We start from the raw sequence: 27,369 nt of genomic DNA on the forward strand, positions 1-27,369 counted from the left end.
CAAAAGTAATGAATAACATAACATAACATAATATAATGATGAGAACAGGCCGTTCAGCCCAACAATGCTTGCCATTTTCCTAACTAAATTAGTGCTCTAATTACCTGCAGACTAGATAGTATCTATCTAATACTGTATCAAGCCTAGTTTTGAAAATTCCCAGAGTTTCTGCCTCTACTACATGACCTGGCAGGCTATTCCACACATTGACTACACTCTGTGTGAAAACTTCCTCCTAATGTCTTTATGGAATCTACCTTTTGTTAAATTCCATTCACGTCCCCTGGTTCTACTAACAGAACTCAACCTGAAGAATCTCTTGCAGTTCATTTTGTTGATCCCCTTTATGAATTTAAAAGCTTCAATCAAATCACCCCTGAGTCTCCTTTTACTAATCTTGAAGAGGTTAAGAATCTTAAATCTTTCCTCATAGCTTTTGAATGTGGGTTCATACACAGGAAGAGAAAGGGAGAAATGAAACATGCCTGAATGATGCATTATGCCTGATAAAGTTTGAAACATATGTTGTTTGTTGGATTACTGATATTTTTTTACAGTTTGCATATTTTGTGCAAACTGGCTTGTTTTGAATCTATGTTTGATGGGTCTTTGGGTTTAAAATGTGTTGCATCTTCATTCATTTGATATGAAACATTGGAATCACATGTCTGATTTATATTATAGCTATATGGCAGTTTGTGATCTTTCTGCCTGTGGAAGACAAAAAAGCCTCCATTTTGAACAGCCCTAAAGTGATGCACCATTTAACTGGCGTCATGCTACCTAGGGTCTTAGATTGTAGGGACACTGCGTTTCATCTTCCAATGCATAAACGTGTCAACTCCAGTGGTAAGCATTCATTAACTGCCTTGTTGCACAACCTCCTTCCACTCCTACACACACATTCCTCTTTTACACACAGTTGGCTTACCGCAAAAACCTCACTGTCACAATTATCCCTGAAGGCAGAAAGGTAGAAGTCTCAAGTTTGTATCTCATTGTACCAGATGGTTCTGTTTTTCTCCTCCATATTGTATCACGGTTTTTCAGGTTTTACTGGAAGAAAGGGCCGGAAAAGACCACAATATTTTGAGTAAATCTGGAAAAAATAAGGGTAGTTTGCAAGAAGACACAATCAAAACAATAGGTATTTAGGCTTATTGATAAATGGCAGAAAGGAACAACTTACAGTATACAGAAAGGACACAAACACTGTACTTGGTGAAACATCTGCTTATTGGTATACAGGGCTAGGCTTGGCACATGGCGCAGGAAGCATTCCAAACAAATAATTAACGTGCAATCAATGGCCATAGCTATATTTCTAGTATTCAACTTTGAATGACTGAAGCTCCTTTCTGCCATCAGATGTTATCTTGTGGTTTACCAGCTCCTCGTTTAAAGCTGAAGTTTTGCCAGCATGTGATAATGCAAGCTGCTGAGCTCCTGAAGGCATGGCATTTTTGGACTCATCCTCACGCACCCGCTCTTGAACGCTTCCCCACACGTGTAGACCCTGCCATTAAAGTTTAATCCGGCCCAGGCAGAGAGCTCCACAGCAGCTGAGAGTGATGTGGCTTTCATGCACCGACAGGCCCAGACAGGACCTGTCAAATTTCCCGCACTCATGCTTTTTCCATGGGAAGTGAAATGAGGCTGCACTGCTGGTCTTGTCTGTATGCAAATTGCATTTGAGTTTGAGCTTGCCCCTTTTGCTTCTGCTGACTATGACGACCTTCTTGACTTTCCAGAGGAATGCTGTGACAGATGTCAAAACGGAGAGAGTTTTTTTAAATGAGGAGATTCTGCAAATTGGGATAACGATGGCATTAAAAGTCAACATAGTCTTTTATATTAAAACATTACACATTGCAGAAATCTGCACAGTTATGTAGCTGTACTGCTACATATCAGTTTGGGAAAAGCACTGACTTTTATCTTCTTTTCTGGAGCAATATGTTCAGAATTGTTCTAGTTTTTTTTTATTACCAGGGAAAGGACTACTACTTCCTATCATGAAATAACAGAATGTGTTTTTTCTCTAATGTTTTTCACGAATCGTTGGCAATGGTGAAAAATATTTTGGCTGTAAAATAAAGGCAGCAATGTGATCTGCACAATATGAATCAGGTTAACAACATATAACATAACAAAATATACAGCACCTGAGTGTCATGTACAACCCAACTGTTCTCCAAAACTAAAATGTCAAAAGAACAAGAGAGTAGGAAAACCAAACATATTTTTAATGAATGGCAGACTCCACAGAATTCTTCAGTATTTTCAAAAAGTCTAAGCCGCTACTTTCTTCAGTCTGGGCTTATCCACTTTCTATTCCTGTGTGTAAGTGCGAGACTCTTTCTGCAGAAATAATACTATATCTTGTACAGATATACCTCATTTGGAGAATTTTCTCTGCTCAACAAGAGAATGACAGTTTTGCCTAAAAAAATTAAAGGAATTTGTTTCATACATGAAGGCAGAATGTCATGAGTCCAAGAAGATTTAAAATTCCTTAATTAAATAAATGATTTGATAATGTAACCAATATATTTAAAGCTCATAACTGGATTGTAGAAAATATACCAACAGTTGCATACCTTTTATTGAAGAATAAAATGATCAATCAAATATATACTGCACACTTCTCAGTATTTAGCTGACATAACTGATTATGAATAAAGTAACATGATGCAACATTATGTGCAAACATATCCAGTACTTTATAAAAATATTTAATATTTGATATAGCACATTTGAATTTCTTTGCTTGTTTATGGAAATGTTAATCAGGTGGAAAGAAAATGTCAACAGTCACATGCACCAAAGAGCATACACACCAACACAGTAACATGTCCCTAAGATTCTCATAAATCTCATGTGAAAGGGCCAAATTAACATATCTATGCTTATCATTTTGCCCATGGCCGATAGTGCACTGTGCCAAGCCAGGGTTTGAACTCCCTAATGGTCTTCCCTTCTTAGGGTGTCGGAAAATATACAACATTAGTTCAAATTTGACTTCTTATATCGCTCTTATTTGTTCTAGTGACAATATTCAACATGGAACTGATCTGCTTCACTCATTAATTTATACTTAAATTAAATTCAAATGTTAATCTATTTCTTTACAAACATACGTAGTTTGCCAGGTTCTTAATGCAAAACAACTTGCCAAACTGTATAGTTGAAGAAAAAAGCAAAAATACCTTTTTAAAATGTTAAGAATGGATGTTGAATGAATCAAGTTGAATGAACCATGGCTTTTTCACAACTTTTAAGTTTAACATCTGGAATCAGTTTTATACTCTTTAGAATGATTGTATATTGTTATTGTTTGGTTTCCTTAAATGTACACATTACTTTGAGTTAGGTCAGATTGAAGTAATGCATATATGCTTGCCAAATGTTCCAAATGTTTTTGTGGCAATAAACTACAGAAATTTGTAATTTGGTATTTCTTCAGTTTAAGAATACACATTTTTGTTCATTCTTATAAATAGTATCTCTTCAGTTTTGAAGTTGTTTATATGCCATTGTGGCCCACTCAAGTTTTTGAAACCACAAAACATAGATTACTTGCCTGTATCATGAGTGCTTGTGTGCCATTTGCTGATCAGCCTTCATCCCTTGTTGATTGTACTTAACTCTACCCATTTCCTGAGAGTATCACTGGAAACTTCCAGAATACTGAGTTTACCATTCTTTAACTTCCATTTGCCCACAACAATATAGAAAAAAGTATTTAGGAATACTTTTTGCTTCACGCAAAGCCTTTTAGCCATCTTTATTTGTTGTTGACTTTGAACATTTTAAAACGTAAATGTTACATGATTTATTTCAGAACTTTTACATTATGTTGAGGTTTGTTCTGTTTTTAACTGCAGTCAGGAAGGATGTATTCACTGTTCAGGCCGGTTTCTCAGTGTATTTTTTCACTGGGCTGGAGGAGGTGGTTTGAACTTGATTTTTTTTTTCACCCCCCCCCCTTTCTCTCTCTCTCAGACACGCTCTCTCTCTCTCGCTCTCTCTCTCACACACACACACATACTCCTACAGACAGGCTCATCGCTCCAATCTTAAAAATGCAAAGACAAGTAAAGGATCAGATCTAAGGCTGTAGCAACTGCTTGGATTAAACAGGATACAAAATCCGTACCACCCTGGATACAACCACTTCACTATGCTTAGCTGCAACATGAAGTCTGCCATTATAGTCCTTGTTGTGACACTGGTAAGTCTGTGAACTAGTTTTCTTCAACCTTTCCTTTGAGTCATAAGTATTTCCATAAAGGTTAAAAAAGACTAGTTATTCTGAGACATTTAATGGTGAAATGCTTTTATTGCTATTATGCACAGTACAATGTTCAGTGTGAAATCAACTGTCTGGTACATTCGTTGTAAGAGAGCACCTGTGATCACTATTGTACAGAGATAAACTCTGTTGGTTCTGATTTTGCTGTGTGATGTGATCCATTTTTCTGGAGACCAGATACGTGAACTTTCTGGAACACTGTTTATATCCTCATCAACGCTGTTAAATTTTACATTTGAAACAATAATTATTAAAGGAATAAGTCAGCTTCTATATTTTCCTCTCACTTCCCTTGTTTACCAATGCGTGCAGAGTTTTCTCGAATAACTTGCTTCAGGCTATGGCTGAGTTAATTATGTTGATGGTCAAGTTCTAATATTGTGTATTTTGACAGTTACCAGGAAGTTTATTTCCATAGAATGATCGTGTTTGTCTTGATTGTGAAAACAGATACACCCTTCCAGGCTTTATGTCATTGGTATAGCATCTTTAAACAACAATTTCCTAAGTATTGCACGGTTTGAGAAGCAGTAACCGTGCTGCAAGTTTGACTTGTGCAATGAAATGTATGAGAAGGCTAATATGTTTCAGCAGGCAGGGTTTTGGATATATGCCAGACTGCTTTTTAATCACACATCGCATGCCAAAAAATGTAATCACTGCATCATAACTTTGCAGAAATAGTTGAAAATATCTATATTTTAGGAACTATAATAAAAAGCTGTATAAAAATACTAAACTCAAACATCCTACCTGTCTTGCTTTATGCTTTATTTACCTGAGGCAAATCCTACAGGCTTAGTAGTGATACTTCTTGATCTTTGTGGCATGGTCTTTGTCCTGTGACAGAGTTAACTGTAGTAGAATTACAATAACAGGAAGCCTTACTGCTTCTCAGGTCCAAGAAAGAGTGCCCAGGTGACTTTTTGGACACGTGGGGGAGGTGTGCAATGTGCACAAATGCAGCCACTACATAAGCCCAAAGAAATTTCATACAGATAAAAGTTTAAATTAACTATCAATTCACACTGTGGCTGGTGTTTTAATTCAAGCATTGTCTTAAACATTTTGCCAAGTTTTAGTGATTGCTTGATTCTGCTAAGACTGCTAAACAGTCTTATGAAATCCTGTTTTTAAATTGACAAATAGATTAATTCATTGATTCATTCATTTAGTGTGAGGAAACATTTGATTGAATCCCAGCCTGAAATGCAGTACTCTGTGTATGATCTGAAATGGTTATAGCTTTACTGGAAGCAATAAATAATTTGCTGAAACAAGTATTAGGTGGTATCAGAAGGTGACTGAGGCAAGTAGGACGTCTGTATGAGAATGACAAAATAATTCCTCCCCCAGCACCTGTGCATGGTCACCTCATCCTCTTCAGAGAGCCGAGCACGTCACAAAAGAGCCTGGATCATTGACTCATTCACCATTGAAGAAGAAAACCCTGGGCCTTTCCCATATCGGCTAGGAAAAGTAAGGATAAGGATCAGTGCATAAATACCTTAAATATCATTCATTATATTGTTGTGAATAATAAAATATTGTGTGTGAATTTATAGTACATGCACATGCAGTATGTGCACGCAGACTCTCGCTCATCTGATCCCACAATGCATCTCAGGTCCATGTCGATCGAGATTACCGGGTGAAGTTCAAACTCCTCGGAGATGGTGTTGATGAAGAGCCCGTCGGGGTACTTCAAATAGATGAAAATACTGGAGTTATCTCTGTCTTGGGAAAAGTTGATTTTGAGAAACATAGAGTCTTGAAGGTAAGAAAAAAGTATTAAAGCTTCACAAGCTGTACACTCTCTCCCACTAATAACAAATGGTTGCTTGTGGGCTCCTGGAATATCCCTGAATGGATATAATATAATGCTTAAATGCACCCCAACCCCGATGGTGCAATATCGACTGCTTCCAAGTTATAGTCTGACATGGGCCAGACTCAAACCTAGACCATAAGTCCTACCATTAATGTCATGCTGTGCCCTGTGAATCAAGATTTTAAAATGCCAATTTACTTTCAAATGAATCAGGATTTTTCTCTCTAACAATTAGTAAGACGCAGTATGTTTTCAAGTGGCAGAAAAGTTTGTCAGCTCAGAGGATGTCATGAAAATAACATGCCGCTCTCCTGAAATGTGCGTGCAGCTGAAATTCGAAGCCAGAAATGTGTCTAATGAGAAACTAGACACAAGGCTGGGAGTGGAGATCTCCATACTGGACGTAAATGACCAAGCACCTACATTTCAGAAACAAGTGTATGAAGTTACGATTGATGAATCACAACAACAGGGTAAGTGATAATTGTAAAAATCAACATCAAATGCTTGTAATTTTTAGGGGTTACATTTTTTTTTCATTGTAATTGGAATACACTTTATATCATGAGTAATACAGCCTTCAAAAGGATACACAACACCTTCATGATTGTATTCTGTATTCATATTTTAGAAAGCATTCGTGGCCAAACATGCATGTGGCATTTTTCTGCATGCTAGCTGCCAAAATGCATAGAATTTAAAATAAATTATTTAAGAAGTTGTACACCATCATCATAACAAATTTATTAGGTTGTGTTAAATATGAAGTGTATCTGTACATTGCTACAGTATGAAAAATTGACCATAGCTTATTGAAATTATGATGGATTACAACGTATATGCATGTTGTGCTAACACAGTCTTTCTCTAATCTGCACACAGGGACAAATGTACTTACAGTGAGGGCCACAGATTTCGACAGACCAGGCACCTTAAATGCAACAGTTGAATACAAAATCTTATCTGTGACCCCCATCACATCTGATGCTGAATTCTTTATTGAAGAGACTGGCAGAATCTCTTTCAAGGGATGTCTGGACTATGAGGTGAGGAATAGAACTGGTACTGTGTGTACCTAGGAAGCAGTTGAACATCTTTTGTCAATGGGAATTGCCTTTGTTTTCAAACCTTTTGAAAATGCTGAGAATTCTGGTCTTTGCTTATGCAAACGTGAACAATGCACTTGCACAGGCTGTGAAACTGTAGTATATGCATAAACTGACCATTCCATTCCATTTATTTTCAGATGCTTTTGTCCAAAGTGACGCACAAAAATGCATCACTCACTGGCTCTGTACTGCAGCATTACACAACCTTGAAGAATATTAGAATTTGCTTTAGCCAATCAGAAGTGAAATACTAGTGAGCATGTTCTTTTAGTAGTCTCTGCTGTGTGCGCTTTGGTTCTAAAATGTTTTGTAAAGCCTTGGAAAGGGGCTATGCTCATTTCATAATGAAATTGACAGGACATCTGTTCCTAGCTTGATTGTAGCAGTCTTAAAATCAAATCCCTTCTTACTTGCCTCAAAATGATCTATCTGGAAAGGTGTCATTCAAATAAAAGTGAAAATCATATCTGAATCCGAATCTGAAATGATTTGAAACTCTATTTACAAATCGACGAGTACCACGGAGTGATCTTTTAACTTTGATCTCCCCCTAGTGGTGGCAGATATAATAACAAATAACAGTAACCACCGTGCCTTTCACCAAAACCTCACCTTCAAAAAACCTCAGAATTCAATCTAGTTGCTGTGTACCTTCATCTAAACACATATAGCCTATATATAACATATATTCATTTTTTAAATCAGTGTTTAATTCTCTATTTTCACTTTTCCCTACTTTTCACTTTTTGCAAAGTAGCCGGCCGGTCATATTTGCCGTGGCTATAATGAACAGAAAACTTTCAGACAAGTTGACTGTCATACCTAAAGGCAACAAATTCCATTTTACAAGCCCATTGTTACAAAATGGAAGCTGAATAAGATGCAGCACTTTTGGTATTAAAGCCCTTTGTTCATTTACCTCACCTTTGAGGCTCTTTGCTCTTTTGATGTAAACGCTTACCATTTCATAATGTGTGATTGAATCTATTTTTATATTCAGAAAGCCAATAAATACACCATTGTGGTTGAGGCAAAGGATCGTGGGGAGAAGGTTCAACTCTCAAGCTCAAGCACTGTCATCGTTAATGTTCTGGACAAAAACAACTACTTGCCTGTCTTCAATGGTGTCACAGTAAGCCTTTTGTAATGCAGTCGAGTTATGCATCTCTACTAGAAATATCATATTGCATTGTACATTTTTAAAATGCGTTCATTTATGATTTAAAAAAAAAAAGTGTTAGAGAATATATTATTAAGGATAACACTTGCACTGAATTTTTCTATAACATGTAGACTCTCCAATAGAATAGCGATAATATAAAGCATATCATTGTGATTATACTTTACTTTACAATACATTTGCAGACCTGAACCTAATCAACATTGGTGTTTACAGTTTATTCAAAATGAAATGCAAGAATTACTTTTTGCCTTCACCAACACCATTTAGTGCAGGGTTTCCTAAACTTTTTTTCTGATGCGATTCCAAATGAATATTCACAAAGTTACGTGTCCCCAGCACCCCACCCATACAAGCCTGGTGCCTAACAATGGCGTTTAGCCGTGACTATATTGGCAATATACCACAACCTCTCGTGCCTAATTTTTAAAATTATAGTTCAGCTGTTGTGATGTTCATCAGATAGCCCACATTCACATATTTTAAAGAGACACAAAATCACAAAAACATTTTGCCAAAATGTTCATACGACCTCATCCTCGAATCAGGCGACCCTACATGGGGTTGGGACCCACAGTTCGGGAACCCCTGATTTACTCGAAGCTGAGGACAAACGCTGATTAAGGCCATACATTATTCAGGCTGTGTATTAAGAAGCATCAAGAGGACCAGCTAAAAGCACTACTTTGAGCTCCTATAAGGTTTGTTGGCTCACTTTCTGACTGCATATTTCAGGGGTTGGGTCGAGTGAAGGAGAGGGAGTCCGGGATGTCTCCCCTCAGAATACACGTGACAGATAAAGACACAAAGGGTACTGCCGCGTGGAGAGTAAGATACACAATAAAGGGAGACAATCAAGGGAACTTTGAGATCCAAACTGACCCAGAAACCAATGATGGAATCCTGACAGTCGTAAAGGTAAGGTAGCAGTCATGATCACTATATTGTTTTCATTGCTTGAATTTGAATCTACATATAACTATCACATTCATTTTTTTTTAAAATCATGTTTGCAAAAACAAGTCACAAACCTATTTCAACCCACAACCAAAATTTCAAATTACTCTGATAGAGTGTATTTTACTCTGAGTGCATTTTATCCTCTTTGGACTCTTTTGAATATTTTGCTGCATAGCCTCTGGACTATGAGTTGGCCTCAGTGAAACAGCTGTCCATCACTGCGGAGAATGAGGACCCATACTTCTCCTGTGAGCTGAAGAGGAAGACTTCCGGCGCCCTCTGGAAGGTGATTAATATCGATGCCGATCCTGGAAAAGGAGGGGTACCGGTTTTCGTGTCTTCGAACGTCACCATTCTTGTGGAGGATATCAACGACCCCCCAGAATTTACATTCTCCGCGCATGAGGTCGTGGTAGATGAAGATGCATCGATTGGACACTACCTGGAGACATTCACCGCCAGCGACCCCGATGGAAAATCGCCCAATGACTTTGAGTGAGATTATGTTTAAGGATGCCAATTTAGTCATTCGGTCAATCATATTGATAGCAAGCAAAATATTTTGTTTGTTAAAATAAACAGCCTGTCTGGTAAATCCTCTCTGCTTTAACACCACAGGTATATAAAAGGTGATGACCCTGATAACTGGGTGAGTGTGGATCCCAAAACAGGTGCAATTACAACAGTTAATGCACTGGATAGAGAATCACCCTATGTGGTGAATGGCACCTATCTCATTACCTTATATGCAATTGACAAAGGTAAGATTGTTATTATTATTATTATTATTATTATTATTATTATTATTATTTTTATTATTATTATTATTATTATTAATAATGATAATAATAAAGTTCAAATATGAGCATTTTAAAAATCTTTACTCCAAGATGTATCTTCTAAGATGTCATTTTCCTCTTAGTTTTAACACCGTAGAACACAATCTTAGCATGTTTTTTTTTTTTTTTTGGGGGTTGTTGTAATTTACTAGTGTAGTGCGTCTAAACCAAAATCTGCAAATCTGGGCTTCTTTGAAATGTCTGTGTTATATCATCAATTTATATATAAAATCTGCAGCACAATATGAGTATACTGGTTTGATTATGTTGTTTCAAAGAGAGATTGAATTATCCTAGAGTAAGTCCATTTTACATTGTTGAATCACTCTGCTTCAAACAGGCGAACCCCCAATGACTGCTACAGCAACACTTACGCTCCATGTGACAGACAAGAATGACAATTTGCCCCAGCTGCAATCGAACACAATCTCCATGTGCCTGTCAGATGACGCCACTATGACGAACATCAGTGCCTACGACCTGGATGATGCCCCTTATAGTGGACCCTTTCGATTTGAGCTGGTTGGGGAAGATAAAGACAAATGGAGTCTTGACACCAACTATGGTATAATAATAATAATAATAATAATAATAATAATAATAATAATAATAATAATAATAACAACAACAACAATAATAATAATAATTCCTACATTACTTATTTACAAAGCATATATCATACAGCTCTGTCTTATCTCCAAGCTATGTTGGCCGAGCACTTTGAAGATTCCCATGGCTGAGAACGGCCAAATGGTGAATTACATGTCTGACAGTATATCTCTAACTCTCATGATGTTTGATTTCCATATGAAAAGCACTTTTGCTGGTTGCTTTTCAGCTAACAGCAATTGCTAAACTACTAAAATGTAAATTTGTTGGATGGGAGATAGGGGTTGATGGACCAATAGGAGCCACTGTTCCCTCTTCACCAAAAATATTCCCAGCACAGTGAGGCAGCACTACGCTCAGTCTAGAAGGTGTCATCATTTAGATGAGACACTAAATTAAGAATGTGTCTGCCGTCTTTAAAGCTACCATGAGGTAGTGTTAACCCCAATGTCCCAGAACTGATTCCCACAAAAACATGGTCTGTACACCCGACCACCTAATGATCCCCCCAACATCTGATTGGCTGTACAATCTCTCGCATTCCTTTCCTCCTCTTGTTCCCCTGGTCATCACTGCAAACAAGAATCTTGGGTGACCTACCATGTAAAGTTAATGTTTAAATGAACAGCTGGTTTATGAAACCATGTTCCTCAGCCATAACCTGGGAAGGTCCCTGGATGCCTCTGGGAGTGCTGTTATAATCTTTTAAGTAAAATATTTAGATTTATTATTCGGTTAATGAGTCAATAGGTTAATTGGCTCATTTGTTAATTGACTGATGTTTTCTCCCTAAGCACGATCTTTTAGAGTTATGAACATTCTCCTTTTCTAAAGGGACCACGGTGAATTTGATTAAGAAGAGCACTGTCTACGCTGGATTTTATGAGCTGCAGCTCAAGGTCTATGACCAGCAGGAGCGCTTCTCTGTGCAGAACATCACGGTCGCCGCGTGCGACTGCTCCATAAGTCAAGACTGCTCGGCCCGTGCGGCCGCTTCCAAAACCCAAATCAACAGCAGTGCCATTGGGATTGTATTCGCTGCCTTACTACTGCTACTGGGTATGAAACCTCTTTGAATTATGAGTACGCTACCATAGAGCCGCCTCGCTCCGAAGTGAAGTAGCTAATTCCAGCACTGCAGTGTTGCACCATATAGCCCTAGACTGAATACAAGACATGCCTGATGCCCAACCCGCAGAATCTCGCTGGGACTGCAATGCAGCTGCAATGCTTAGCTGGCCATTGTTGATTGAAATAGACGTACTTGGTTAATTTGTTTTAGAGCACACACCTTCTAGTCTTAGCTAGTTGGCAAAGTACAGCCCCCATCTGAACAAACTGCTCAGTGACCCCAGTTACCCATGCCTGACTTCAGTAACTGGGGGACACTTGAACCAGAAACAATAGAAATATAATAAATGGCTACATAGCTCTAATATCCTGCTATATTTCATTACACAGCTATTTGTGAATTGCCAATGCCACTTGGCAATGGCAATGACATAGGGGAATAAGATGCTATATTTTATAGAAGTCTCACCAAGACTTACATACTCATATATTGTACATTAAAGTTACCTGACATCGATTATTACATCATCACACAGAAATTACTTTATTCTAATACAACCAGCAAAGGTATATTTCTGGACTTAATATCCCTTTCCTTTTCCTTTTATTTATTTATTTATTTTTTTAATGAGTGTTTATTTGTTCAACACAAGTTTGGCAAGTTAAGAGGTCGCCAAAAACAAATATAAAAATTCTGTACTTGAAACAGTTTCATATTTTTATTTGTCACAACTTATCACTAATGTACATTGAATACAGAGGATAACTAATCGTTTTGGCTAGTCATTTTGTATTGTAGTTATGATACAAAGTCACAATGCAAGTGAAATTTGAAATGACAATTGGAGAGAATAGAGAAGTATTGATATGATTTTTGTTGTGTCGTATAAAGGTTTCTATAACGACTGTGAGTGTGTGAGTGTGTGTGTGTGTGTGTTAACCTAGCTTAAATGGTCTTTGCTAGGCATTAATCTGCTATAGTACTATTTATTTAACCATTTGCTGTTTGTCACAATGAAATCTTACTACTGTGTGCTCTGGTCCTTGATGGCAATGCAAAGCTTTTATCTTGAATGATGTTCTTGCCTGTTTGGATTTAAGGGATTCTGCTTCTGGGCCTTCTTCTTACCTGTGGGAGAGAGAAGATCGAGTTCCCATTTTCCAGTGATTCTGGGGATGTGCTACTCTCCTCCAATATAGAAACACCTGGAACTGACTGCAAGGTACATCTCTTGTCAGCTTTCAATCAAAAACATGCATTTAATTTGTTTTTTTCAATCAACATTTGTCATCGAATTTACCTTAATTAATTAATTAATTAATAAAACACAGCTGTTCACTGAGCTGGAAACTTTTCGCAAGAAAATTTAAAGACTTGTATTGATCAAATAATACACTCTGAACTGAACTGTTCAGCGTTTAGTCTTTTGGAATTGGGTGCTACTAGTGTTTCTTTTTGGTCTGCTTAAAATGTCATGAATCAGTATTTAAATATATACGCACAACTGCCATCTTTACCTTTAAGATTCCAGAGACACCTCAACTAATCAAACAGGACCAGAGTAAAACAGCAACACAAGCAGCTCAAGGTTTACATGGACAAAATGGTACACTTATTCAGTCATCCAACCAACAGGCAGCCATTAGCAATCAACAGGTAAACAAACAGCCTCTGAAAATGCTTCCAGAAACCAAAAGACTGTCACCAATGCAATTCACAATGTAATGACATTACAATTACGACACATGAAAGCACAGTATTCATGTGCAAATGACATAAGCTTATACTGAAAAAGCATGCTTCCAATGGTGATTCCAAATATGCATCTTACTCCAATTAAATTAAAAATGTTCTGATCTTCTTTTAGGTTGGAGCTCAATGGTACAATTATCGTGAAGCGTATGAAAGCAGCCAGGGACAAAGCTACAATCAACACCACAGTAATGCAGTGTACAAGGTACAGTTATCATCTGCAAGTTTATTTCAGCCTGTTTTCCACTAAAAGTGTTTATCGCTTACACTTGCGTTCAGTGGTTAATTGTGTTGCTTTTAATTCTGAATTTTAGACCATGAGCTTGCAACGGTCACTGAGTAGGAATGAGCGATATAAGGTATGTGAAACTTTTGTGAAACATGTCAATCTGCACATATTTGCCCTCTGTAGTGGCTTTGGCCTGAGCAACCCCATTCGGTGTAAATATTACACTGAGGCTTGTTTTTGAGAGATGGTTATTTTTTTATTACAGTTAAGAAGTATCAGAGTGTATGTCGTGTCACAAAATGGATTTTCACTTTCTGAGTTTTCCCTTTTAATCAGTCTTTGCAGACGTCAACGCTGAGCGGACACCATTCCGCATCCTCCCGCGGTGGCGCTTTGTTCTTAAAAAAAGAAGCCCTCACCTCATTGGTCTCTCAGGTACCTTCCGATTTATGGTTATGCATTTTAAGCTATTAAAACTCAAAAACTGATGCAGATTACACACAGACACTAGCGGCCAGTTAAAAGTTCTCGGATTCTTGGCATTACATTACATTACAGGCATTTAGCAGACGCTCTTATCCAGAGCGACTTACACAACTTTTACATAGCATTTTTACATTGTATCCATTTATACAGCTGGATATATACTGAAGCAATTTCGGTTAAGTACCTTGCTCAAGGGTACAACGGCAGTATCCTACCCGGGAATCGAATCTGCGACCTTTCGGTTACAAGCCCAGTTCCTTACCCACTGTGCCACACTCCGTCCAATATGTTTTAGTTTTTAGTTTATTTATTTGACGATTCACTTTAAAAGGACTATTGCATGGTTGCAAACACCAATGTACATGCACAATTAAAAGAGCATCAAGGATAACACAAAAAAGTCACAAGACTTATTTCCATTGTGGTCCTTGCTGTAGCTAAATGCACCCCATTCCATTCTGCACCTGAACAGCTTGTTTTCCATGGTTGACACGGTCTGAACATGCTGAAGTTGCATCACGATTCAATACACTACTGTATTTGTGGAAGGTCGCTTTACATACAGGATGAAATATTTTAGCTCCCAGTTCACAGTCTCTTCGCATGCTTCTGTTTATAAGTCAAAATATCTGGATCATACAAACTGAAAATTCAGGCAGATATTAACTGTCTCACAATGCTGCTGCTTTGATTTTTTGCTGAGTTAATGCATTGAGTTCCTTCTTCATACTGAGACCACCATATCAGTCAACCAAGGTATTATAAAGATCACACATGTCAGTAACAAAAATAGAACAACTGCAATCTCTTGTTGACTCCACTGAGTTTTTGAGTTCTGTATGCATTGATCCTTGTCCATCTTCAGAGACTGTCTTCAATCCAAGCATTTGAAGAGGAGCTGTGCGATTATGACCCCAAAGTGTACACTTGTGAAGAAGATTCGGTGGTTAACCCAGAGCTGGACAGCATCTCCGTTGACGAGGGCAGTTTTGTACCGGATGACCTCCTGTACCTGGGACCAAGATTTCAAACACTGGCCACAATATGCAGTCCCACACCAACACAGCCTTAGATGGACAACAGCAGGTACGAGATCAATGACGTGTCCATAGAAAGCAGACATCTGCATAGAGTGTGAGATGCAGGACGTCTTTCCAAATAAGACAAACATTAGTCCAAACACTACTAGAAATTACCTTAAAATAATGAAATGTTAAACTTTTTGGGAGAATAGAGTAGTATCATTTCCAGGTCTCAATTAACCTTTTGTAATTATGCTTATACCTGTTAACTGGATTCACCACTGATAAGACAGCTTTTCTCTTTTTCCTTATATCACAAAAAATTTTGTTATTTCCTGTTTGAGAATATATGACTCGTTGAAATGAACTATATCGCAAGGGATGGTTGTCCATATCAATGTGCTCATTATCTCTTTAAGGTGACAGGTTTTTATTATGGCTTTCATTTTTAGCTTTTTACCGCATCCTATACCAGGGTTGGCAGCTGATTGGGTTAATTATTGCTGGTTTACCTACTTTTTCCTAAAATAATATCAACTCAACACATTCAGATATTTGATGGCAAGATAGACCAGTTTTTATCCCCAGTAATCATAATTGTGTTTGCTCGGTGACACGTGTCTTATAAAAAGCTTTTGTGCGGGTTTTTGGCCAATCTTTCAAAACAAGGAAAATGAGAGCACCTTTATCTGGGCTGTGATGTGTGGCAGGTGTTTGGCTTCTTCGACAGACAGGTTAAAACATGCTTACAATGTTGAAGTCAACCTGTTCTTCAAAAGGCTTGTTAGGTATAGTATGTCATTTCTTGCAGCTTGTAGATTGCTTTTGAACACAGAGAGTAATGTATGCTTTTCAGATTCAATTTCTATATTTTAGACCAGTCAGAGCAGAGTATTTTTTTATTCATTTATTTGTGTTTTATTGGAAGCCAGGACAGCAATGGGATGTGTGCTGCTCTGTAAAAAAAACATAAAATATTGAGCTACAGGAAACCGGGAAATGAGCAATTCCCTGATTAAGGAAAGATTATTTGTTTACAGACATAGTCACACAGAAACATCTCCAGGGTAAATTTAACACTAACAGAGTACATATAAAACCAACAGGGACTACGTGTATAGTACTCTAGTGCTCTGTAAGAGTTGATTTAACACTGATCATTTTACTGTGCACCACTGAGTGAATGAGGTGAAAATAATTACATATAAAACAGTTCTCAGTTTTACATTTCTGTTCCTCATTCTGTCATACTGTATTTGAATTAATGTTACCATTGCTATCTTAAAATTGCTTCAGTCTCACTGTTTCTCATTGTTCTGCTGTAGCTGAGGTAGGAAATTAAGACACATAAACACCCATGATGTTTTTTTTGTGTGTTTTTCAGCAATTGAATATCCCCTGAGCTTTCTATGTAAACTGAATCTAACTTATTATGTTGCTCAAATGCATTTCTCAGGGTTCTATGCAACTAACGTATTGAGTTGAGAAAATTTTTGTGAAAGACAAACAAGATCTGTGAAAGACAAACAAGATATGAATTTGAATCTGTAAATCAACACATTAAATTTTTACCTGACTTCTCCATGACTTGTCTATTAATTAATACAACTGCTAGATCAAATAATCATGATGTGGATTTACAAAAGTGATATTACAACATATAAGGTTTAGATACCGAAGTTGGTGTGTGTACCACATTAAAGATTATTTAAAAGAAAATCTAACATGATGAATGCGCAATAAAATTAACTTTTAGTTTTTTAAGTTTATCTGTAGCTTAAGAAACTGTATTGTGGCCTTTAATTACTTCCCTTTTCACAAGGGTGATTAGTTAGAATGCATGTAAAATCCCTTCACCACAGAGAAAGCTAAAGAACAGAATCAGATTAATGTTGATCTAAACAAATCAGGTCATGGGAAAAAGACACCTAAGCACTGTTCAGTCAATAATCAGAAACTTTCAAACATCTGAAACATTGATGTTGACTTTCTAGGAAGAGGATGCAAGTGCATGTTGTTCCCAAGTACAGTGAGGAAAAAGAATAAGAACTCGAGGATCATCGTTCAAGAACTGCAGAGTTTAGTTGCATCTTGGGGTCACCAAGTTTCAGAATCTACTATAAAATATCACCTCCGTTCCAACAGCCTCTTTGGAGGGGTTGCACAAAGAAAGCCATTACCAAGAGCAGCCAACAATTCAACTGTCTGCCAAATGTTATTGGAACTATGAGTGGAACTGGGTTCTATAGTCAGATGAGAGCAAAAGGTAACTTTTTGGCCATGAACACCATCTGTATGTTTGGTGTAAACGGACGGAGCGTGGCACAGTGGGTAAGGAACTGGGCTTGTAACCGAAAGGTCGTAGGTTCGATTCCCGGGTAAGGACACTGCCGTTGTACCCTTGAGCAAGGTACTTAACCGGAATTGCTTCAGTATATATATCCAGCTGTATAAATGGATACAATGTAAAATGCTATGTAAAACATAGCTCTGTAAGTCGCTCTGGATAAGAGTGTCTGCTAAATGCTTGTAATGTAATGTAAAAAGAGGATTACATACCAGGAAAGGCACCTTGTACCTATCATCAAATATGTTGGTGGACCATGATGAATTGTTTTTTTTTTTTTGTTTTTTGCTGCCAGTGTGTTTTTTGTTAACATCAAAGGCATAATGAATTCCATGAACAGGCAACAGGCCAAAAAACCGGGTTGCCTTCTTCCTGGATGCTGTGGCTTGGCTGCAAGCGGATATTCACATAAGACAATTAAACCCGAACATAGAAATCAACAGAAACAACATTAAAATATTTCTGTGAAAACAAAATGGCCATGAAAAAACTTGTCTCTGGACAAATAAACCTACGTTCAGAATTGAAGAGAGCAGTCCACAAGTACAAACCTAAGAAGGATTTTGAAAGGTTCTGCTTGGATGAATGTTTCAAGGTCCCTCAAAATATGCTCTCCAACATTTTCAAACATTATAGGAAAATTCATAATCCCACTATCCTTACAAGGGAAGTCGACACCAAAGACTAATCAAAAAGGTGCCAAAAATGGTCAAGAAATGTTCTGTTTTGCTTGATCCGATTGATTTATTAATAAAGTACAGTATTTCCCACATAAAGTAATAAGCAATGGTGTTGTTTTCTACAGTATGTTTTGTGTATCTGTATCAAGGTTGCCAATAATTTTGGAACATACTCTAAATGCACAACTCCTTGGTTTCAGAAGGTCCATAGTCAATTTGTTGACCGTAGGTGTTATAGAAAGGCATGATTTTTTCTAGGTTCTCACAGAAAACTGAACAAGTTTCAACACATCCCTTTTACATATTCATGGTTTTATAGACTGACACAAACTTGATTGATTGTTCTGGGAACTTAGCCAAGTGGCTCCATGATCTGGGCAAGGCACTGCCCCAGGTTACATGATACATTAAAAATTGTTATATGTCAAATTTAAGATATAAGATGTTTGCTTTTGAGTGTGGGAAAAACACTATAAAAATGAAATTATTATCGTATGTCATAGCATTATTTTTGCACATTATTGTAGTGGCAGTATGGTAAACCTAAATTACTTAATTACAGGATATATCAGTCAGGTTAATATACTTTCACAGAATCGAATAATTTCAGGTAATATCATCTTTGAATACATCCTGCAGTGCTGTGGATGTGTGCACATTATTTGAATTCTCACATAAAATAAAATCAATTCAAATTTGTTTTTTTTTTGGGTTTTAGAATGTATTTATGTCTGACTTTACCATGGAAATTTGAGGCATGCACATCTTGATATATTTCCACCAGATAGGTCATTTTACATTTACAACTCAACCAAATGTGGTTTTTAGTACATGAAATTCTTATGTTAATTTTCTTACTATCTAAAAATACTGGAAAAAACTGTGAATGTGAGTTCAGTATGTTAATTCAAGTATCAAAAATAAATACAAACTGTTAAGAATTGTAAGTACTTTATTGGCAGAAAGACTATTGGTCAAAAAATTATCCTCTTGACCTGTTTTACAGTTATATCAATTGTAAGGCAAGTGTCACCAAACATAGATTCTATCTAATCCAATCAATGTAATTTATTGTAAAATGAGGATGTTGTATTGCATTGGCACATTTTTTGCATGTGTAGAAAGAGGACTTCAGCAGGTGTCTGCAGGCATAAATAAAATGGAGAATGCTAAACCTTCATTAGTTTGCTTTCACACTAAACAGTAACAAAAGTGGGTAATATACAATATACAATCAATCAAGTTCAATGAATTTCTATTTTTTAACATTCATATTATACATTAATAAAATTTTCATGAATGAACAATTCTCTTTTTGTCCATTACTCTTTCTCACACAAATTTAAACTTGTTTTTCTACAATATGAATGACTTTTTAAAAGTGGGGCAGTGTGTTGTATGAAAGTGTATGATTGTCACAGAAAAGTATAACAGCTGTCTGACAGCCAGTCACTACAACTCCACCGAACCATCATATCTGCTGTCAGTCAGTAGTTTAAAATACGAGTGATGTGCTTCAGAATACATTTTCCCGTGACGTGGAGGGGAAGTACCTGCTCATATGTGTATGGCCGCTGAGCCTCTGTGCTGGTCCCAGTCTGTCCAAGGCGGTACGTGCCCTCCTGGTAGCTCGAGCACTGAGAGGAAGCTCCCTCCCCCTGGCCTTGGGGTACGATAAATCCACCAGGACTGTCTATGCTCTCACATTCTTGTTGTGTGATGGCCATGTCTATATTATTTTTATTTTATACAGTATTTTTTTTACAGTATTTATATATTTGAACTAGGGTGACCTTGAGTGTCCAGAAAGGTGTCAATCACTCTTGTTCTCTAGGTGCTCAACGAGCCAGCAACGGTGGCATACGAGCTCCCCCTTAAAATCGCTTTCCAGAAGTGCGATCATCCTCCTGTCAGCAAGGAGGCCAAATTAGCTCTGTGCTGTGTGCATGTCCTCAGCATAGCTGTGCTGTGTACATGTCCTTAGCATTCCTCATGTCCTTAGCATCCCCCTGTGCTGTGTGCATGTGCTTAGCATTTCCCTGTGCTGTGTATATGTCCTTAGCATTCTCCTCTGCAGTGTGCATGTCCTTAGCATTCCTCATGTCCTTAGCATATCTCTGTGCTGTGTACATGTACTTAGCATACCTCATGCCCTTAGCAAACCTCTGTGCTGTGTGCATGTCCTTAGCACAGCCGTGCTGTGAGGATATACTTAGCATAGCTATGCTGTATGCATGGAGTTAGCATAGCTGTGCTGTGTGCATCTCCTTAGCATAGCAGTGCTGTGTGCATGCTATTGGCTGTACTATGCACTATTTCCTGAGAATAAATGACAAACACAGCTAACATCTAGGACTTGGAGCCAACACTGATTTCTCAAGTCAACACACTACATAATTACTGTGTAATAGGGTAAACTTTACTTTTGTTTTTTTCAAAAAGTCTTCGCTGGTGTTATATGATATTTCTTGATAGTCAGGACTCCACAGCTGATTTCTTTCCCCACACACTGCTTGCCTTCTCTGAACCTGGAATGCTAGCGTAAAAATATTACCTCCTTGCTCCATGTTGCCCCCTAGTGGATTCTTCAGTACCTCCCTCATAGTAGTGAGGAGTCCTCAAAGTTCCTCTCATTGCTGGACTCAGTGTAGGAGGGCTGTGGATATGTTTCCCCCCCCCCCCAAAAAAAAAAAAAAATAAATAAATAAATAAACAAATACACAAATAAATAAATAAATACAAAGAAAATGTCCTGCTTGTTGCTCTCCCCCAAAGCTGGGATGAGATTGAAATCCTTGAATGGACCCCAAACAGGAGGCCTACAGTAAATGTTTTGTACACAGTACTCGGGCATAGGAGATACAGGTATTTCAGTAAGACAGTAAGTTGAATGATGAAGTAGAATGATGTTTCATATTTTTAAGGGATAAAATGAGGGAAACATTTTTTAAAAATGATTTATTATTATATGTTTAATTAAGTGTTTAAGTTAATGATGTACATATTTCTATACAGCCATTTAACATGTTTCAACAGACACATTGAGTTATGCCAGTTTAGTTACCTATTTATTTTGAATTGTAACCTACATCACATTTGTAAGTTACTATTCGGCAGTTCCACACCACTGGCACACTATCTACTACATACCACTCACTAATCAAAAATCTAACTATTACCTTCTATATCGTGTGTTGAGCCACCTCTCCTTTACTTCGAGGGCGACAGACATCAGTGTGATTTTGAATTTAGATTTTTTAATAAATATAAAATATTATAATGTTATTCCAATTATTCTATACCTCAAATTAGGTACATATAAAAGACCCCAGTTCTTTGAAAAAGGGGAGTTGAGTATATTTTTCGGCTAATCCAAAAAAAGAGAGAGAGAGAGCGAGATTAAATTATTACCAAAACACATGGAGCTGTATAAGTATTTAATGAATTGCGGCTCACTGGTCATGCATTTAGCGATGGTTCATTGATTTTGTTACGTGAAGGTGAAATGACATACCTCTGTAAGATTATGGTACAATCCCGGTACACAAAAGACTGCCCATTGAATCCGTACGTCCGACGATAGATTCACAACAAGTGATACGTCCATTCTCATACGTAAAGCGGGGCAATACTTTGTTACGCACGCAAAACATCATGCGTACAGTAAAAGCGCTGTCGATGAAACAAACGAAACAAGTTTGTTCCCGGAAGAGGCGCTGCGACATGATTTTGCTGTTTTGCGTCTCACGCTTCACTTTCGATTTCGGTATTTCTTGGTTTTAAGTAGTTGCTTTTCTTTGCAAAGTTAATAAACTTTAAATTCGTGGATTCTTAAAAGGCCATGAGTTACGACCGTGCTATCACAGTCTTCTCCCCGGACGGTCACTTGTTCCAGGTGGAATATGCCCAGGAAGCTGTCAAAAAGGGTTCAACATCTGTGAGTAGTGACTTGGATAACGTTAACTGAATGTTAACGAAGGACGTGAGGGTCATGTTGATATGACTTAGCTAACTAGGTAGTTATCTTGCTGCTCTATGCCTAGTTTAGCCTACTATCACAGATGTATCGGCTAGATTGCTAGTTGATGTAATTTAAATTACCTGCAGTGCAGCTAAAATTGTGCGAATTCATCCACATGGTTGACAGTGTAGCATTGGCTAGCTAGCTACATCCTGCTTGTTAAATACAGTGTTACAGTAGCCTAGCTATGGTATAGCTGTCGGTAACAGTATCCTAGTTTGATATCACTTGTTTTCTCTGCAGTACAAGTGAATTAGAATGAATATAAACAAATATAAACAAAACATGTAAGTTAGGACTAAGTTTGTTAGACAATCAAATTATTTTTCGGCACAATCAACGGCTATCTGTGTGGATATTTAATTCCAGTTCCTGTTCAGTCAGCTACGATGTACTGTAGTGTTAACCATGCTGTTTGCTGTGCTGAAAGGTTGGGGTGAGAGGCAAAAATATCGTTGTGGTCGGTGTAGAGAAGAAATCTGTGGCCAAACTCCAAGATGACAGAACCGTGCGCAAGATCTGCGCCCTGGATGATCATGTGTTCATGGCTTTTGCAGGTGAACAGTGCTACTCATTTGTGAACTAGGGTTCGAATTACGGGGGGATTGGGGGGGTCTGACCCCCCTAGTTAAGACTTGGACCCCCCCCAAAAGAGGTAAAAACAACAGGTCAGGGGGTTCGAAACATTTATATAGCCTTCTTACCTGTAATCGTAAATATAACAATATATTTCCCATCAGTGGCGTCACTAGGCTTGGTGTCTAGTGACGCCACTGATATATTGTATTGTAATCTTTACGATTACAGGTAAGAAGGATATATAAATATTTGCCCCCCCCCCCCCCCCCCCGACCTGTTGTTTTTAGCTCTTTTGGGGGAGTCCAAGTCTTAATTAGGGGGGTCAGACCCCCCAATCCCCCCCCCCCCCCCCCCCCGTAATTTGAACCCTGTTGTGAACCATTACCTGTGCCTCGACAATCAGTTTATAAACAAGGCAACCAATTTCCAACCCTTTTCTCTCCAGGTCTGACAGCAGATGCCAGGATTGTAATTAACAGAGCGAGAGTGGAGTGCCAGAGTCATAGATTGACTGTGGAAGATCCTGTGACTGTTGAATACATCACCCGCTACATTTCCAGCATGAAACAGGTGAGAATTATAATTATGTTGATTAAACATAATTGATTAAAGATGCATTTTTGTTTCTTATTTTATTCAAATGTATTTTTAAATGAATGAGACACAAAACATGTAAGGGAACTTTGTAGACAAGTTTTTTTTTTCTAAATGTATTGTTTCTTCTCTACCAAGCGGTACACTCAGAGCAATGGCCGCAGACCATTTGGAATTTCTTCTCTCATTGTGGGCTTCGACTTTGACGGAACACCACAGCTTTACCAGACGGACCCCTCAGGAACATATCATGCTTGGAAGGTAGGCCTAAGAATTTACCTTTCTTTAAAAACAAAAAACAAACAAAAAAACAAAAACAAACAAAACTACTGGGTCTGCCTGCCATGTAAGGCTTCAGGCCTAGCTCTTGTGGTGTAATATAAACAGTCCAGTAGGCCTCATTATATCAGTGTAATTGGATGGGCAAAGTAAAGGGATGTATTTTTCTGGACGGTAATTACTCTGATTAAAATAATTATTCTCAGTATTGAAATTGAATACTGCAGTGACCGTCATAGATTTGACAAAGTTAAGTACAAACATTTGGTCCCCCAGTGGAGGGGTCCAGGGAAGGGCACATAAAACCGGATAGTGACTGTCTGTGTTTCTCCTTGCTAGGCAAATGCCATTGGGAGATCAGCTAAGACTGTGCGGGAGTTCCTGGAGAAGAACTACAAAGAAGATGATATGGAGTCAGACACAGACACCATAAAGCTGGTTATCAGAGCTCTGCTTGAGGTTATTAATACTATTACTGTGATCTAAAAAACATATTGCTGCACAGCAAATTTGCAGTTTCGCTGCAAATTTACTTGGCTCTGTCCCCAAAATTAGTTTCACGGTGAACTGAACAAGATACAGAAATTGGTGGACAGTACACACATTTTTATCCATATACAAAAGAATGCCGGGTGAGATGATCACAGGTTCACATCATGAGGCAATGTACAATTAAATTTGCTTCACTTGTATTGCTTCCATAAATATAGTAGGGTATTGTGTATTGTGCCCTAAATGAGGGCATCTACTAAGCAAAAAAGTTAACAGCCCTGTACAGAAAGACTTTGTATCTAGTTCCTCAATGCTCATCATGTATTTTCAGGTGGTCCAGTCTGGAAGCAAGAACATTGAGCTGGCCATCATGAAACGCAATGAGCCTTTGAAGGTATGTAAGAGTGTATGTATGTATGAGTATGAATTCCTACCTTGCTTCTCCGTCTAAGCCTGCTCTCTCCCTATTTAATAGTTAAAGGCCTAAAATAACAACTTATAAACCATAAGTCATTGTCAGTACATGCATGCTGTACATACAGTGTCATTAAAAAGTATTTGCCCCTTCCTGATTTTCTCTATTATTTTATATTTGCCACACCGTATGGTTTCAGATCTTTAATATTAGACAGATATTTGGACAAAATGTACTAATAGACAAAGGGAACTTGAGTAATCACAAAATATTTTTAAATTATTATTTCATTTATTTCATGAAAAAAGTTATCAAACTTTTATCACCCAATTAATATCACCCAAGTAATTGCTCCCTGATATGATGTGATATGAGTGTTTGATAACTCTTTTCATTAAGTGAATGAAATAATTTTATAAGTATGTTTTGTTGACTCAGGTTCCCTTTGTCTATTAGTACATTTTGTCTAAAGATCTGAATTGTCAATTATGTAATAATAGAAGAAATCAGGAAGGCGGCAAATACTTTTTCATGGCACTGTACACACATGCACATACAATTAAACTTTGGTATTTGGAAGCGTTACTGTAGACATTTAAGCACAAACACCTCTAACCACTCATTTCATCAAAATAAAGTACTGGAGTCAAATCAAAATTGATAGAGGCCTATAAGGTCAAACCTAGTTGATGTGAATGCATACTCTGGGTCCAGGAATTGGGAAAAATAATTGTGTCTTTTGTTACACAGATCCTTAATCTAAACTTCCACAGATTGATTGTTAACAGGGTGTTGATCATTAGTTATAATATAGTGTACCAGTTCTCTGACTGCTGCTGCATTTTTTTCCAATGTGTCATTTCCCATGTGAATAACTGCCGTCCTCTTGTATTCCATGCTCAGATTTTGGATCAAGAAGAAATTGAAAAGTATGTCTTGGACATTGAGAAAGAAAAGGAAGAAACTGAAAAGCAGAAGAAGAAAACATAGAACATTCCTTTTTTGGTGCTGTGACCAGATTTCTTTTCCAAATGAATGTGCCTCTAATATCCAATAAATGGTTTGTTTACAAGTACATCTAGCTGCTGCAAACTGTGGAGTTTTTATGTCATTACAAGCATTCCTCTACAAGAGCTGCTGAGTGGCTCTCCCTACTCACACTGTTAAGGCACCGCACTAGTACCTAGATGGGTCTCACAATCCTGGATGAAATCCCGATTGTGCCAGTGCTGACCATGGCCAGAAGCCCCACAAGGAAACGCATTACTGCCAACAGCTTCACCCAGAGTTAGGGAGGGTTCATTTGGCAGGGATCTGCATCTCATTGCTCTCTAGCAACTTGGGTGTCCACCATCTGCTTGCTAAAGCTGCACATGAAGTGTCTTCCTCTGACTTATGTCTGTGCAAGCCTGGCTGGTGGGCTATGGTGTGAAATTAAGCAGCTGGTAAAATTGTGGCCTGTAATTTCCTCTCTAATCACGAACACGAAAGTCCTCAAAATAAGCTTGCACTTTAACCTAATATTGGTCCTTTCATATCCAAAATTTAATATCAGAGTCAAAACAACAAAAATTGTGACACTGTCAGATTGCAGGCCTACTGCCAATGCCCACATCTACTTTGCACCCCAATATTTCCAATTAATTATTTTAGACTCCAGATGCCTTTTTATAGCAGAGAAAAGCCAGCCGTGATCTATATGGTCTCGCATCATTACTTTATGGAGCTAGTAAACTAGCTAGCTAGGGATACTTAAAGGTTGGTGTGATCACCTTGGAGAAAAAGCTGATGTGAAGGCAACAGGCATTGACAGGCAAATTACGTACTGCACTCCAATTTACCACTTTGCTACAATAGAACTTTGCTCCTTAGCTGTGCAATAAATGAAAACGACAGATTACTAATAGTATTCTGATATAATATCCCCCGATTCCCATTCCACAATCCCCCTCTATCTACCCTATATTCCCTTGTTCAAAAAAACTTTTTTTTCCCTCGTCTACACTCCCTTTCAGATTAATTATAGTCTCAAAGTATTAGGCTACCTATCGCCAGGGGTGTTGGTTGGATATACACTTTGTTGTACGTCGCTCTGGATAAGAGCATCTGCCAAATGCCTGTAATGTAATGTAATATGTAATGTGTTACAGCCTGACTAAATCATAAAGATGTTGGTGATTTGAGAATCTAGGTTTTTTAAATTTTATTTGCACTCATTGAAGTCTCTCTGAATGATAAATGTTCTGAGCCTATTGTATTTTAAAAGTACATTATTCAAAAGTAAACATTGTTCTTTATTCCTTCAAATACATTTACAATACTATATTTTAAATACTGTTTTTTAAGTATGGACGGGAAAAACTGATTTTAAAAAACCATACTATAGCCTAAGCCAAATTCAGACCACGACATCAATGAGAAAAGGAGAGGGTGTTGTAAACTAATCCCATGCAAGACATTTGGGGGGATTTATTTTTCAAAACCAGAGAATATTCGATCTGTGGATTACAGTAATGGCAATGTCATGTTTGTTAAATTAGGTTTATTTTACAGGTTTT

The 27,369-nt window shown here is 37.7% G+C and overlaps 2 protein-coding genes across 3 annotated transcripts; both read left to right on the forward strand.

Moving 5' to 3' along the window:
- Window positions 1-3,793: 3,793 nt before the first annotated feature.
- Window positions 3,794-16,372, forward strand: LOC118211057 (cadherin-like protein 26). 2 transcript variants are annotated; one of them, XM_035387807.1, is made up of 17 exons: window positions 3,794-4,234; window positions 5,672-5,794; window positions 5,943-6,092; window positions 6,475-6,619; window positions 7,029-7,192; window positions 8,256-8,387; window positions 9,171-9,353; window positions 9,571-9,890; window positions 10,014-10,156; window positions 10,575-10,799; window positions 11,678-11,902; window positions 13,016-13,137; window positions 13,440-13,571; window positions 13,783-13,872; window positions 13,982-14,026; window positions 14,233-14,331; window positions 15,248-16,372. In XM_035387807.1, the coding sequence occupies exons 1-17, from the start codon at window positions 4,184-4,186 to the stop codon at window positions 15,452-15,454; spliced, it is 2,556 nt and encodes an 851-aa protein (XP_035243698.1). In that variant the 5' UTR covers window positions 3,794-4,183; the 3' UTR covers window positions 15,455-16,372. The 2 variants fall into 2 exon arrangements, with proteins under 2 accessions (XP_035243698.1, XP_035243699.1); XM_035387808.1 differs by lacking the exon at window positions 13,982-14,026.
- Window positions 16,373-22,024: 5,652 nt separating this feature from the next.
- On the forward strand, window positions 22,025-25,888 carry LOC118210637 (proteasome subunit alpha type-7-like). Its single transcript, XM_035386972.1, has 7 exons — window positions 22,025-22,368; window positions 22,883-23,009; window positions 23,477-23,601; window positions 23,764-23,886; window positions 24,244-24,363; window positions 24,728-24,790; window positions 25,715-25,888. The coding sequence occupies exons 1-7, from the start codon at window positions 22,273-22,275 to the stop codon at window positions 25,799-25,801; spliced, it is 741 nt and encodes a 246-aa protein (XP_035242863.1). The 5' UTR covers window positions 22,025-22,272; the 3' UTR covers window positions 25,802-25,888.
- Window positions 25,889-27,369: the final 1,481 nt, after the last annotated feature.

This window comes from Anguilla anguilla, chromosome 13, assembly GCF_013347855.1.
Source record: "Anguilla anguilla isolate fAngAng1 chromosome 13, fAngAng1.pri, whole genome shotgun sequence".
Classification (NCBI taxonomy): domain Eukaryota; kingdom Metazoa; phylum Chordata; class Actinopteri; order Anguilliformes; family Anguillidae; genus Anguilla; species Anguilla anguilla.